Source organism: Macrotis lagotis, chromosome 5, assembly GCF_037893015.1.
Source record: "Macrotis lagotis isolate mMagLag1 chromosome 5, bilby.v1.9.chrom.fasta, whole genome shotgun sequence".
In the NCBI taxonomy this organism is placed as follows: domain Eukaryota; kingdom Metazoa; phylum Chordata; class Mammalia; order Peramelemorphia; family Peramelidae; genus Macrotis; species Macrotis lagotis.
Window position 1 is genome coordinate 59,093,061 of NC_133662.1, and position 13,147 is coordinate 59,106,207.

General features: G+C 33.2%; 1 protein-coding gene across 2 annotated transcripts in view; it reads left to right on the plus strand.

The window, feature by feature from the left end:
- Window positions 1-13,147, plus strand: part of RIMS1 (regulating synaptic membrane exocytosis 1) — a 658,456-nt gene that overhangs the window by 528,976 nt on the left and 116,333 nt on the right. For both annotated transcript variants that reach the window (XM_074237321.1, XM_074237319.1), the window contains one exon: window positions 9,042-9,208. In XM_074237321.1, coding sequence (XP_074093422.1) covers window positions 9,042-9,208 — 167 coding nt within the window. The remainder of the gene's footprint in view (window positions 1-9,041; window positions 9,209-13,147) is intronic.

Sequence of the window (13,147 nt, forward strand, 5' to 3'; positions counted from 1 at the left end):
CCCACACTCTCTATTGTTTTTAGTAGGAATGGGTGCTGTATTAAGTGAAAAGCTTTTTTCAGTTGGGGCAGGTAGGTGATGCAGTAAATAGATCACGACCCTGGCGTCAAGAGTACCTGAGTTCAAATCTGGCCCCAGACACTTAATAATTACCTAGCTGTGTGGCTTTGGGAAAGCCACTTAACCCCATTTGCCTTGCAAAAAAGAAAAGCTTTTTCAGCATTTATTGATATAATCATATGATTTCTGATAGGTTTGTTATTGATGTAACTAATTATACTAACAGTTTTCCTAATATTGAACCAACCCTGCATTCCTGAGATAAATCCTACTTGATCATAATGTATTACCCTAGTGATAATTTGTTGTAATTGTTTTGCTAAGATTTTTTTCAAGATTTTTGTATCTATATTCATCAGGGAGATAAGCCTATAATTTTCTTTCTCTGTTTTAACTCTTCCTGGTTTAGATATCAGCACTATATTGGTGTCATAGAAAGAGTTAGGCAGAGTTCTGTCTTAACCTATTTTTTCAAAGAGTTTATATAGGATTGGAACCAATTGTTCCTTAAATGTTCCATAGAATTCACTTGTGAATCCATTTGGCCCTAGAGATTTTTTTCTTAGGGAGTTCAATAATGGTCTTTTGATTTTCTTTTTCTGTGATAGGGTTATTTAGATAATTAATTTCCTCTTTAATCTAGGCAACTTATATTTTTGTAAATATTCACCCATTTCACTTAGATTGTCAAATGTATTGCCACAGAGTTGGGCAAAATAATTCCCAAATTACTACTGTAATTTCCTCCTTTTTGGTGGTGAGTTTACCTTTTTCATTTATGATAATAGCAATTTTATTTTCTTCTTCCTTTTTTTAAATCAAATTGACCAGAGGTTTATCAATTTTATTGTTTTTGTTCATAAAACCAACTCTTGGTTTTATATATAAGTTCAATAGTTTTCTTGCTTTTGATTTTATTAATTTCTTCACATTAATTTAATTGGGGGTTTTTAATTTGTTCTTTAACTTTTTAGTTGCATATTTAGTTCATTGATTTCCTCTTTATCTAATTTATCCATGTAAGCATTTAAAGATATAATCTATTCCCTAACAGCTGCATTGAGTATATCCCATAGGTTTTGGCATGTTGTTTCATTATTTTCATTATCTAAGATGAAATAATTAATTCTTTCTATAATTTGTTGATTGATTCACTCATTCTTTAAAATGAGAATATTTAGTTTCCAATTAGTTTTGGCTCTATATCTCCCTGGTCCAATATTGCATAGAATTTTTATTGCATTATGATCTGAGAAACATGTATTCACTATTTCTGCCTTTCTGAAATTGATCATTAGGTTTTTATGCCCTAGTACATGGTCAATATTTTGTGTAAGCACCATGTACTGCAGGAAAAAAGTATATTCCTTTCTATCCTCATTCAGTTTCCTCCATAAGTCTATCATATCTAAGTTTTCTTACAATCTATTTATTTCCTTAACTTCCTTTTTGTTTATATTATGATTAGATTTATCTAAATCTTAGAGTGGGAGGTTGAGGTCTCCTGCTACTAGAGTTTTACTGTCTATGTCTTCCAATAGCTCTTTCAACTTCTCCTCTAAGAATTTGGATGATATAACATTGGGTGCATACATATTTAGTATTGAAATTACTTTTTTGTCTAGGTACCTTTTAGGAGGATATAGTTTCCTTCCTTATCTCTCTGAATGATATCTATTTTTGCATCAGCTTTGTCTGAAATGAGGATTTCTACCCCTGCTTTTTTCACTTCAGTTGAAGCAAAATATATTTTGCTCCAGCCTTTTACCTATACTCTATATGTATCTCTCTGCTTCAGATGAGTTTCTTGTAAGCAGCATATTATAGGATTCTGGTTTTTAATTCACTCTGTTATTCACTTATATTTTAAGGGAGAGTTAATCCCATTCACATTCAAAGTTATAATTACTAACTCTTTATTGCTCTCCATGCTATCTTCCCTCTGTATTTTCCCCCTTTTCCCTTTTATCCATATGCCCCAGTATTTTGTTTCTGAATACCACAACCTGCAGTGTGTTTACCCTCCTATATCAACCCCTCCTCTTTCTTTCCCCTTTCTGTTTTCCCCTTCCTTCTGTTAGTTTCCCTTTTTCTCCTCCTTTCTGTTCTTTCCTCCCTTTTTCCATTTTTAATACTTGAAAGGTAAGATAAGTTTCTTAACTTAACTGAGTGTGTGTAAGTTAACTCAAGTCTGATGAGAGGAAGATTCAGATGCTTCTCACCTCCTCCTTTCTTCCCCTCTATTGCAATAGGTCTTTTGTACCTCTTAATGTAATGTGATTTACCCCATTCAATCTCCTCCATCCTCCTGTCTCCTTACTGTCCCCCTTTTTAAGGAGTATTGTTTTTAAATCATTATCTCTGAGTCACAGAAAAGTCATGAGTGTCCATCACTTCTGGTTAAGTATATTCTCTCTTATAGAGTTACAATTCTCAAGAGTTATTAGAGTCTTTCCCCCAGGTAGGGATATAGCCAGTTTTATCTTATTGAATAGCAGTCTCACAGATAAGTCATGAGTGTCCATCACTTCTGGCTAAGCATATTCTCTCTAATAGAGTTACAATTCACAAGAGTTTTGAGAATCTTACTCCCAAGTGGGAATATAGTCAGTTTCATCCTATTGGACAGGAGGTTTTTTTTCTTTACTCCCCATCCTCTTTTTTTTTAAACCTTTTCATGTGTCTCTTGAGTCTCCTGTTTGTTGTCCAAATTTTCTATTTACCTCTGGTCTTTTCATCAGGAAATATTGAAAGTCTCCCATTTCATTAAATGGCCATCTTTTCCCTTTGAAGAGAAGGCTCAGCTTTGCCAGATAGTGGATTCGTGGTTGCATCCCAAGCTCCATTTCTCTTTATTCCAGCCCCTTAATGTTGATGCAGCCAGGTCCTGTGTAATCTTTACTGTGGCTCCTTAGTATCTAAATTGTTTTTTTCTGGTTTCTTGTAGGATTTTCTCTTTTATCTGATAGTTCTGGAATTTGGCCACAACATTCCTTGGTGTTTTCATTTTAGGATCTCTTTCCAGAGGGTATATATCCTTTCAATAACTATTTTGCCCTCTGGTGCCATGATATCAGGGCAGTTTTCCATCACTAAATCCTGTAATATTAATTCCAGGCTTTTTTTTCTCTTCAATGTTTTCAGGAAGTCCTATAATTCTTAGGTTGTCCCCTTTTGATAGGTTCTTGAAGTCAGTGGTTTTGCTCATGAAATATTTTACATTTTCTTCTATTTTTTTTAGGGTTTTTTGCAAGGCAAATGGGGCTAATTGGCTTGCCCAAGGCCACACAGCTATGTCTTTTCTTCTATTTTTTTCAATCTCTTGTTGTCTCATGAAGGCATTAGTTTCCATAGATTCCATTCTTTTTTTTTAAGAGAATAATTTTCTTCATTTAATACCTTTTGCAACTCCTTTTCCAATTGGTCAATTCTATCTTTGAAGGAGTTTTCCATTTACCCAAGTGTAGTTTTGACAGAATTACTTTCTTTTTGCATTTGCCCAATTGAGGATTTGAGAGAATTATTATTTTTTTGCATTTGCCCTATTGAGAATCTGAGAGAATTATTCTCATTTTGTATTTGCCCAATTGTATTTTTCAGGGTTTTGTTTTCTTGTTGTGAGATGTTAATTTTTCTCTTGCAATGTGTTAATTTTCTCTTGAGTTTCTTTTACCAACTTTTCCAATTGATTTTTAACTCTTTCCTGATTTCTGCAAGGAAGTCTTTCTGGGCTGGAAACCAATTCGTATTCACCTCAGAAGTGCTAGATATATCTCTGGGTTAGAACCTGGTCTTTCTAAGTATTTCTCCATGGGTCCCCCTTTTCGCTGGTTTTTCCTCATTTTTCTAGGGTCTTGTGTTGGGGGAGGGACTGGCTCTCAGAGGCTTGCTTTTGAAAACCCTAGAGGCTTTGTTCACTTGGCTTCAAGGGCCAGCCAGAATGCAGGCTTGCTTTCTCTGGAGTTATTGAAGTCCACTCCTTATCCTAGAGGGAGTGGGGGGGGGGTGAGGAGGGAATGAAGAGAACAGCAGGGTTTGAGTTGACTTTGAACAATGAGCTGGGAGCCAATTTCCCTTTCAGCTGAGCATGCTCTGTAGTCCACACCTGAGCCTGAGGGGGTTTGGGGGGGGCGGTGGCTACCCTTTGTTCCTAGAAGAATGCTCCACTAAAAGTATGGAACTAAAAGTGTGGAGCTCAGTTCCTGCACTTTGCTGGATGGTTTCCAGGCATGCAGACCTCCCCTCTCCCTAACCAAAGACTCCAGACAGACCTTGTTGGTAGGTATTCTTCTGCTGGCTTCTTTTTTCTGGGTTTTGTCCATGGTGTTTCTGTTAAGAGGTTTCTTTCATGTTATTTTTGAGGAGACACCAGGATCACTTAACACAGTGCCTCTCTTCTCTCTGCCATCTTGGCTGGAAGTTTCAAGGTCCCATAATTAATGTATGTGTGAGGAGGATTTTACACTATCCTCTAAAACTAGCCTTCAAGTCATGATAAGATTGATTAATATTCAAAAACTGCATAATTACAATGATAAAAATGAGTCATATGTTCCTTAAACATTTTTCTGAAATATAGGCTTATCTGGTAACATTGAGGACTTGAGACCTTCTTATATTAATATAATATTTTTATTCAAGATTTTTTCTTATTCACTTATTCTTATTGATATTATCCTTTGAGACTCAAAAGCTACAAAGATAAGTACTAGAGCTATCAAAATTAGTCAAGTATCCCTGAACGAGACATTGCTAGAAACCATTGTGCCAGAATATTATAGGTAGATGTTCTTCTTAGAGCCTAAGATCCTAGATTCTAACCTTAAATGCCAGAGTATCTATTATAGATAAATATGACAATTATCACTAGAATCTAGGGGCTTAAATTTCTTTTGTCTGCTTGAACCTGAAGGGATATATATCAGAGAAAGTATGTGTTGGTAAGTGAAAATATTGCCTCTTCATTGTTATTGCACTTAACACTCAAATCTGAACTTTTAAAATATATCGAGCTCACAACTGACAAATTATGAAAAGACTTTTTGGAGGATATTTGAGTTCTTCATTTTTTTGTGTTTTTGTTTTTGTTTTTGTTTTTAGTTTTTTTCAAGGCAATGGGGTTAAGTGGCTTGCCCAAAGCCATGCAGCTAGGTAATTATTAAGTGTCTGAGGCCGGATTTGAACTCAGGTACTCCTGATTCCAGGGCTGGTACTCTATCCACTGTGCCACCTAGCCATCCCAAGCTCTTCATTTTTTTTTTTTTTTTTTTAGTTTTTGCAAGGCAATGGGGTTAAGTGGCTTGCCCTAGGCCACACAGGTAATTATTAAGTGTCTGAGGCCAGATTTGGACTCAGGTACTTCTGACTTCAGGGCCGGTGCTCTATCCACTGTGCCACCTAGCTGCCCCAAGCTCTTCATTTTTTAAAGAAGAAAATGTTCTTTTGCATTATATCTGCATGCTTTGTGTTTGGTTCAGACATACATGTAATACATAGGATTTATAAGATAAGAACTAATAAGAAAATACAAGAGAAAAATTTTGTAGGCAGTTCCCCATTCCAGGGATTTGGCTTTCCTTAAGTTCAAGTTAGTGCCTTCCATGAGTACAAAGGTGTGTCTATATGTCATTCTTCTAGTATGATATCATCCTAGTTCCTAATAGCCAAGGAGGTATTTTGGTTGTGCTACATGCAATAATCTCCAGAGATCATTGGGAATGGGGGCAGAATAGATACAGCCATGGATTCAGTGTCAGGAAGAGTTCATATATAGCTCAGATATTTATTAGCTGTCTGTTTCTGGACAAATTGTTTAACATCTCAGCCTTACTTTTCCCCTCTGTAAAATGGACACATCCAAGAATATTATGAGGACAGAATAAGATTCACATATACAAATATATATTTAAACCTTAAAATGCTATATAAATAGTAGCTCTTGTTATTATTAATATTGTTAAGAACCCTACTACAGAATGAAGATAAAAGATTAGAAATCATAAAAATTTCCAACTGTTCAGTCAACATATAGCTTTATAAACAGGCATGTGTTATGACATTAGCTTCTGGATGCATATTCTTTCTTTGTATACATTTTAAAAATAAAGTAAATAATTATGCCATTGAAAAAACAGATTTAAAAATTTTCAACCTAAAATATGGAGATTCCTAAGACAAAAACACATTTTTACCTGAATTATTTTATTATCCATATATTGCCTTAGGCTCAAATATATGTGGTTTGATTGTTTTGCAATAGTAAAAGAGTGATTTATAAATAAGATTTTAAGTTGATGATGAATATGTCTTTGAATTGAACCAATCATCCTGGTACCAGGATGGATGTTAAATGTCAAAACCATACCTTTGAGCCACCCTGGATACATCTTTCAAATACTATCAATTTTAGTGTGATTTCTTGTGATATCATCAGTACTGGGAGACTCTGATAAGGAGTTCCCTCTACCTATGGCAGCAGTTGCCAGTTCTGCAGCCTTAAAGAGTTACCTGGGGTACTTAGAAGTTTGGTGACTTAGTCAAACAATTTCTTTGTCATGGGCAAGACTTGAACCTAACTCTCCCTGACTCTGAGGTTAGCTCTCTTTGCACTACACTACACTGTCTTTGATTCAAAGCTGAAAAAAGATAAAAATAAAAAAACTTTTAGAACATAATGTCAATTACCCAAGTACTTGGGGACATGAAAATTACTAGGTTTTAGGTACATGACTATGTGGTACTCTAAAATAAGGTTTCAGGAACTAGGAATAAAGTATAAGTAGTATTTTACTGATAAAGAAAATGGAAAAAGAAAAGGTATATTTGAAGGTTTTTTTGTAATGCAAATTTATTTTCTGCTTAAGCTATTAAGTTTGCTTAAAAATTAATGTCAATACATGTGAAATATGTATAAATATTTAAAATGTGCATACCACATTAATTTTCCCCTGAATTTATAAGGCTTGTGGGTCAGATCTAAAAATATGCTTACTTAAAAATGTAACTATGCGAAACAACTTCAATATCTTTGTTTTTTTTATTAAGTAACTTGTTTATTATATTGCATTTACAAAGAAAACTGACAGTGGACTTAAGGAGAAAGAATAAAAAATGTATTTTCCATCTGGGTTGTTATATATTTTTTATTAATAGCAAGTACAAATCCTTTAGTGAGCATTTTATGACAATTTCAATGTAGGATGAAAGCTCAAGAGAACAAGCATGGGGATACCAGGAACACTGGACTCTATAGATACCTCTTCTTATCTTCTAATGCATATGGTTGCCTAAGTGAGTCAGGGAAAAAAATACCTTATCATTCCAAAAAATTCCAAAAGAGGTCACAGAGTCAGGTACAATTGCAAAAAAGACTAAATAAAAATAAAATTGCTCAAAGTCAAAATTTTTTAGACTTCCCTGCTTCTTAGCCCAAACTTCAGCTTTAATGTCTTCATTTTTTTGTCAAAGGGAATATTTTTAGGAGAATAGAAAGAAGAAAGATTGATACTTTGAAGAAAGAAATCAGAAATGCTGGCTAATAGAAAGTCAAGCTGAACAATGCTTTAAAAGTATATGAATTTCCCTAGAGTGACTGATATCTTTGCTATCACATATCATCATTAGTATGTGTGATGTCTCTAATAGAATAGATTATGTATAGTGTGTATATTTTGTGTATATATGTGTATGCATATATATATACATACATATATATATGTATATATATATATATATAGAGAGAGAGAGAGAGAGAGAGAGAGTACAATAAAGTTCAACAATGTAGAGATGCCACAATGGGGGAAACAGTGAATGTGCAGTCAAAAGGCATGAATTTACATTGTAGCTCAGTCTTTACTACCTATGTGACCTGGAGCAAGTCATATAACCTTTCTAAGTCTCAATTTCCTTATATGAAAAATGAGAAAATTGGACAAAATCATACATTCTTAACATAGCAATTGTGAACTCTTTTAATATCTTGTAACTGAATTATAATGTTTTTAATTATAGTTATTTTAAAGATTTAAAGGTGTTATTCTAAGAAAGGGTCCATAGAATTAATCAGATGGCCAGGAGGGGGTACATGACCAAAAAAAAAAAAAAAGAAAGAAAGATGAAGAATAACTAGACTAGATGATTAGTAAACCCATGAACCTATAAATTAATAATTATCATACAGTCTTTGAAACATTGGATAATAACAAAGAAATAATCAAGGACAGAGAACCGGAAAAAATAGTATTGAGAAACAATAGGATGAATAGGTTTAGTAGATATCTTAGGATTGAGCATTAAAAAATATCTAGAAAAGCCTTTAAAATGTTTGTTGTTAGCATGTTCAGTCACAGTTGAGCAAAACATTTTAGTTGTTAAAGTGTAAGGGTTTTTTGGGGGGTGGTATTGAGATGGATTGGGGAGGGGTAGGCTCTAAATTTCTTCTATAAGGAAAGCTCCCTCTACTGATGAATATCAGACACAGGTAAGTAATTTATAGGCTTAAAGAGTCACTGTGTCATTGATAGCAATAGATGATACTCAGTCTCATTAACTATTATGTGTCAGAGATAGAACATGAGCCTAGTTCTTCCTGATTATAAGGGTCGACTCTGTCCTTATACCTCACTGCCTTTCATCACGTTTGTGAATTATTTAATTCTGTTACTGTGAATTTTCTACTTAAGTAGTCTATTTCTGCATGCCTGCCTATTAATTCAATCTTAACAAGTCCTTTTTAATAATCACTCATAAACAGTTCTAAGACCCTTATGAAGTAGACTTTTATAATAGTATTTCCATTTGAGGATAACTATTCTCCAGTGCTTGTTGATTTAGTTCTAGATTCTTTAAAGAAATTCTGCCAATTTGCCATTCCAGAAGTACCTATGTATATATTAGGGTTTGAATAATTCATCACCTTGTATGTCTGTGTTTGCCCTGAGATGTGATAATGGTGCTCACACTTTCTCGTTTTTAATCTTTAGTATAACATACATAAAGATCAATACAGAAGCTGTGATAACGTCTCTGCCAAATCATCAGATAGTGATGTCAGTGATGTGTCAGCCATTTCCCGAACCAGCAGTGCCTCACGCCTCAGCAGCACAAGCTTTATGTCAGAGCAATCTGAGCGCCCCAGGGGTAGAATCAGGTGAGTTTCACTCTATGCTCTTTGTATGTTCCAATTCTTCTTTTTTTTGGTCAAAAATAAAAAAGGAAAAAATTAAGTTTGAATCAGCTTTTAAGCAGCTGGTCAAGAAATAGATTGAGAGTTTTAATAATTTCTCCTCACTATCTTTAGGGAAAGTTAGGATTGTATTGCTCAGAAAAACTGAACACTTGAAATTGATAGCATGGCCAGGCAACAACAACCAAAAGAAATTTCTTTCCAGTTGAAGAAATTGGATTGAGAGATCAGATAGCCATTGTCTGTCTATAATTATTCAGGTTGAATGGTACTCTATGTCATAGTAACTGATCAGTTTAACTAAAACTTGCCCATCTTAAATCCCATCAAAGGGGTCAGAATGTTTTAAAGAAGGAACAGTCTTAGAAATAAGAAGATCTGAGTTCATGTCCTAGTTATTATTGCTATCACTAAAACCCCATGATCAAAAACTGGAAGACAAGAATGAGAAACTTGGGAAATAATGACATACCAATGACATTTCTTCAATGCCACAAAATGCCACAACTCACTAGAGAATAGTCCTTAAATCAGGGAACTTCAGTTTGTGAATTCACCTGTGGGGTTTATATTAAAAAACTATACCCCTGCTTTCATTATCATTACTGCTCAGTTTCCTTTTGTGGGAGATGGGAAGATGGAAGGACTTTTCAAGCTTAAGCACCAAGACAAAATACATGACTAATAATAATAGACCAGTCACTCATTATATACAAACATTTATTATATACTTGGTGTGTTCAATTTACTTTGTTAGACTCCAAAGATATAATAATAAAATGAAACCTATTCCTATCTGAAAGAATTCATAAATTAGCTTTGATCATTGCCAAGTATCCTGGTATAGGAAAAAGTGTACTGAATTTTGAGACAGAGAACCTGATTCCAAATCCTAACTTTTCTCCCTTCTTCTTATGTGATCGTGGGCAGATCACTGTAGGTCTGTGATTTGTTTTTTTATCTGCAAAATGAAAGTGATTCTTGAAATTCCCTTTAAAATCTAAATCTCTGATTATGTTTCCCAGAGTGGATATAAAGAAAGCTGTTGACAAATCACAATATCCTATAAATGTGGATTCTAGCTTAGGCAGCAATGTATTTCTATTTACAACTTCCCTAATAGTATACTAAGTAAAAAAAAAAGTATTTATATTATGCTTATTTTGACTGAAATTTCTCTAATCTCTAAAAAAGAAAACTTCACATTATTGTCAAACGTGAAGTATAGATAGTTGGATATAAAGCTATTAGCTGCAGATTTAAAAAAAGGGATTCCATAATACCCTACTGTATTTTTTTCTGAAGACAGTAGGTGAAAGCAACCTATATGCCAACAAAATATAATCATTCAACTTAATCTAATCCAGCAAAGATTTATTGGGTACTTTCTATGACTTAGACTCTATGATAACCTCTGAGAATTAAAAGAAAAAATCTCATTTTCAAGATTATAAAATATAATAATTTATATATGTCTATCATTTTAAGGTTTCCATATTGAATGCTTTCTTCACAATCCTGTGTAGTTGTAAAGTATGGTTGACAAAAAAGATTCATTGACCAAGATTTTCCTAGGTCTAACCACAATGAATTTAGAGAAAATCTGAAATTTTATTTAGATAACAAGGAGTTTAAAGTATGCAATGGGGGTTCTTATGATTTTATCTTCTCTTTCCTATTGAGAGCATAAATTTAAAAATCATAACAGTATTAAAGTTAGATTTTACTTATATTTTGATCTCTATATTTGATATCATTACAAAATTTCTACATAATACTTTAAGTAAAGACAGATTGTAGTAAAAATCCATTGATTACTTGATAGTTTATGAACAAGTATGCATCAGTAACGAGATTTTTTTCTGTTTAAAGACTACTTTATCTATCTGTTCATATCTTAACCTCTTTTTAATTGTAGCTATAATAATTATAATAATTATATTAATGTGGAATTCATCATTAATCCTTTATTGAATTTCTCTTCTCTAATACATATTTAAAATTTTAGAGAACAGATTAGAGGCTAGAAACAAATAGTATTCATGTCATCTGGGGAACTTTTTTTTTTCAATCACAAAAATGTCTACTACGGCATGGAGATAATCTAATATTCCTTAGTGGAGAGAATAACTTGATGATAACACAACTTTTGCTATGCCTCAACTTATTTTTTTATTTTTTAAAAATAATTATTTTTTCCCAATTACATGTAAAGAATCTTAAATATTCATTTAAAAAACTGAGTTCTAAACTTTCCTCCCCTCCTTTAACCTCCCTCTTCCATAAGACAGTAGTCAATTTGATATAGGTTACACGTGTGCAATAATGCAAAATGTATCCCCATATTAGTTATATTGTGAAAGAAAACAGACATAAAAACATGAAAAAAGTGGAAAAGCGTATGCTTTAATTGGCATTCAGGTTTCATCAATTCTCTGGAGATGGGTACCGTTTTTCAACATGTCTATCATTGCATTGCTGAGAATAACGAAGTCATTCACATTTGATCATCATGCAATATTGCTGTTACTGTGCACAATGTTCTCCTGCTTCTGTTCATTTCAATTTGCATCAGTTCTTACATATCTAGGTTTTTCTGAAATCAGTCTTCCTGTCATTTCCTATAGAAAAATAGTATTCTATTGTTCATGTACTACAACTTGCTTAGCCATTCCAAAATTCACAAGTGTACCTTCAATTTCCAATTATTTGTCACCACGAAAAGTGTTGCTATAAATAGTTTTGTACACATATGTTCTTTTCCCTTTCTTAAAATATCTCTTTTGGATGCAAACTTAGTAGTGATATTGCTAAATCAAAGGGTATGTGCAGTTTGATTCCAAACTCCAGTTTAGTAAATCAAGAATGACCTTGAAAGACCCTGCTATATACTCTTACTGAGTATATAACAAAAAAGGGTTCACTTAATGGGTCCATGGTTATAAAAATTATGGTAGAATAATTTATATTTCTGACTTATTTACTAAATTGGGCCAGAGAACTACCGATTTTGATCATTTTATAATATTATTAACACATGCACTGTCCACTTTTGAGAAAATTGTACTCAGAAACCATAGGCTCAAATATCAAAACTCTTTTGTGAAATATACCTGTTTGACTTCAGGCAAATTAATGAAGCTTCTTAGTCTCTGTTTTCATAGATACAAAATAGCAAGTTTGTACTATGTAACTACTAGTGACCCTTTCAGCTCTACATCTATGATTCTTTGATTCTATGTAACTGAAAACAAAGAATGATCTGTGTTGAACCACTCTATCGTGCCGTCAAGTTTTTCTTTTTATGAATTCAAATTTTGATAATTTATTCCATTTCTCTTCTCTAATACATGGTTTAAATTTGAGAGAACAATTAGATTAGAGGCCAGCAACAAATGATGTGTGTCACCTGAGGTACGTTTTGTTTCCAATCATAGAAAAGGCTACTTTGGCACGGAGATGGTCTAATCTTGCTTAGTGGAGAGAATAACTTGATGATATCATAACTCTTGGCAAGTATTAATAGGGAAGTCAAATTATTTACCAGCCAGTCAGCCACCTCACTATTTTATGAAGAGCAAGAAAATTCAGGGAACTATTGTTTGAGAAATAAATTGTATTGTATTCTGTTAATAAAATAAATAACTATGAAGTTAAAGACTTGACCAATCAACTTTCCTAAACACATTTCAATATCTGGTTAATCATTCAATGTGCAATAACTTTTTATCTGTATTCAGGATGAAGGATTTAGGACAAGACATTCTTATGCTCATTGTCTATTACATAGAATATGAGATATTCTAATCTATAATGAAAATATATAAGTACAATTTTATATGTACATACTACTCTTGATTATTGATAATAAAGTCATATCAACTTATTATAACCTCAGTGTAT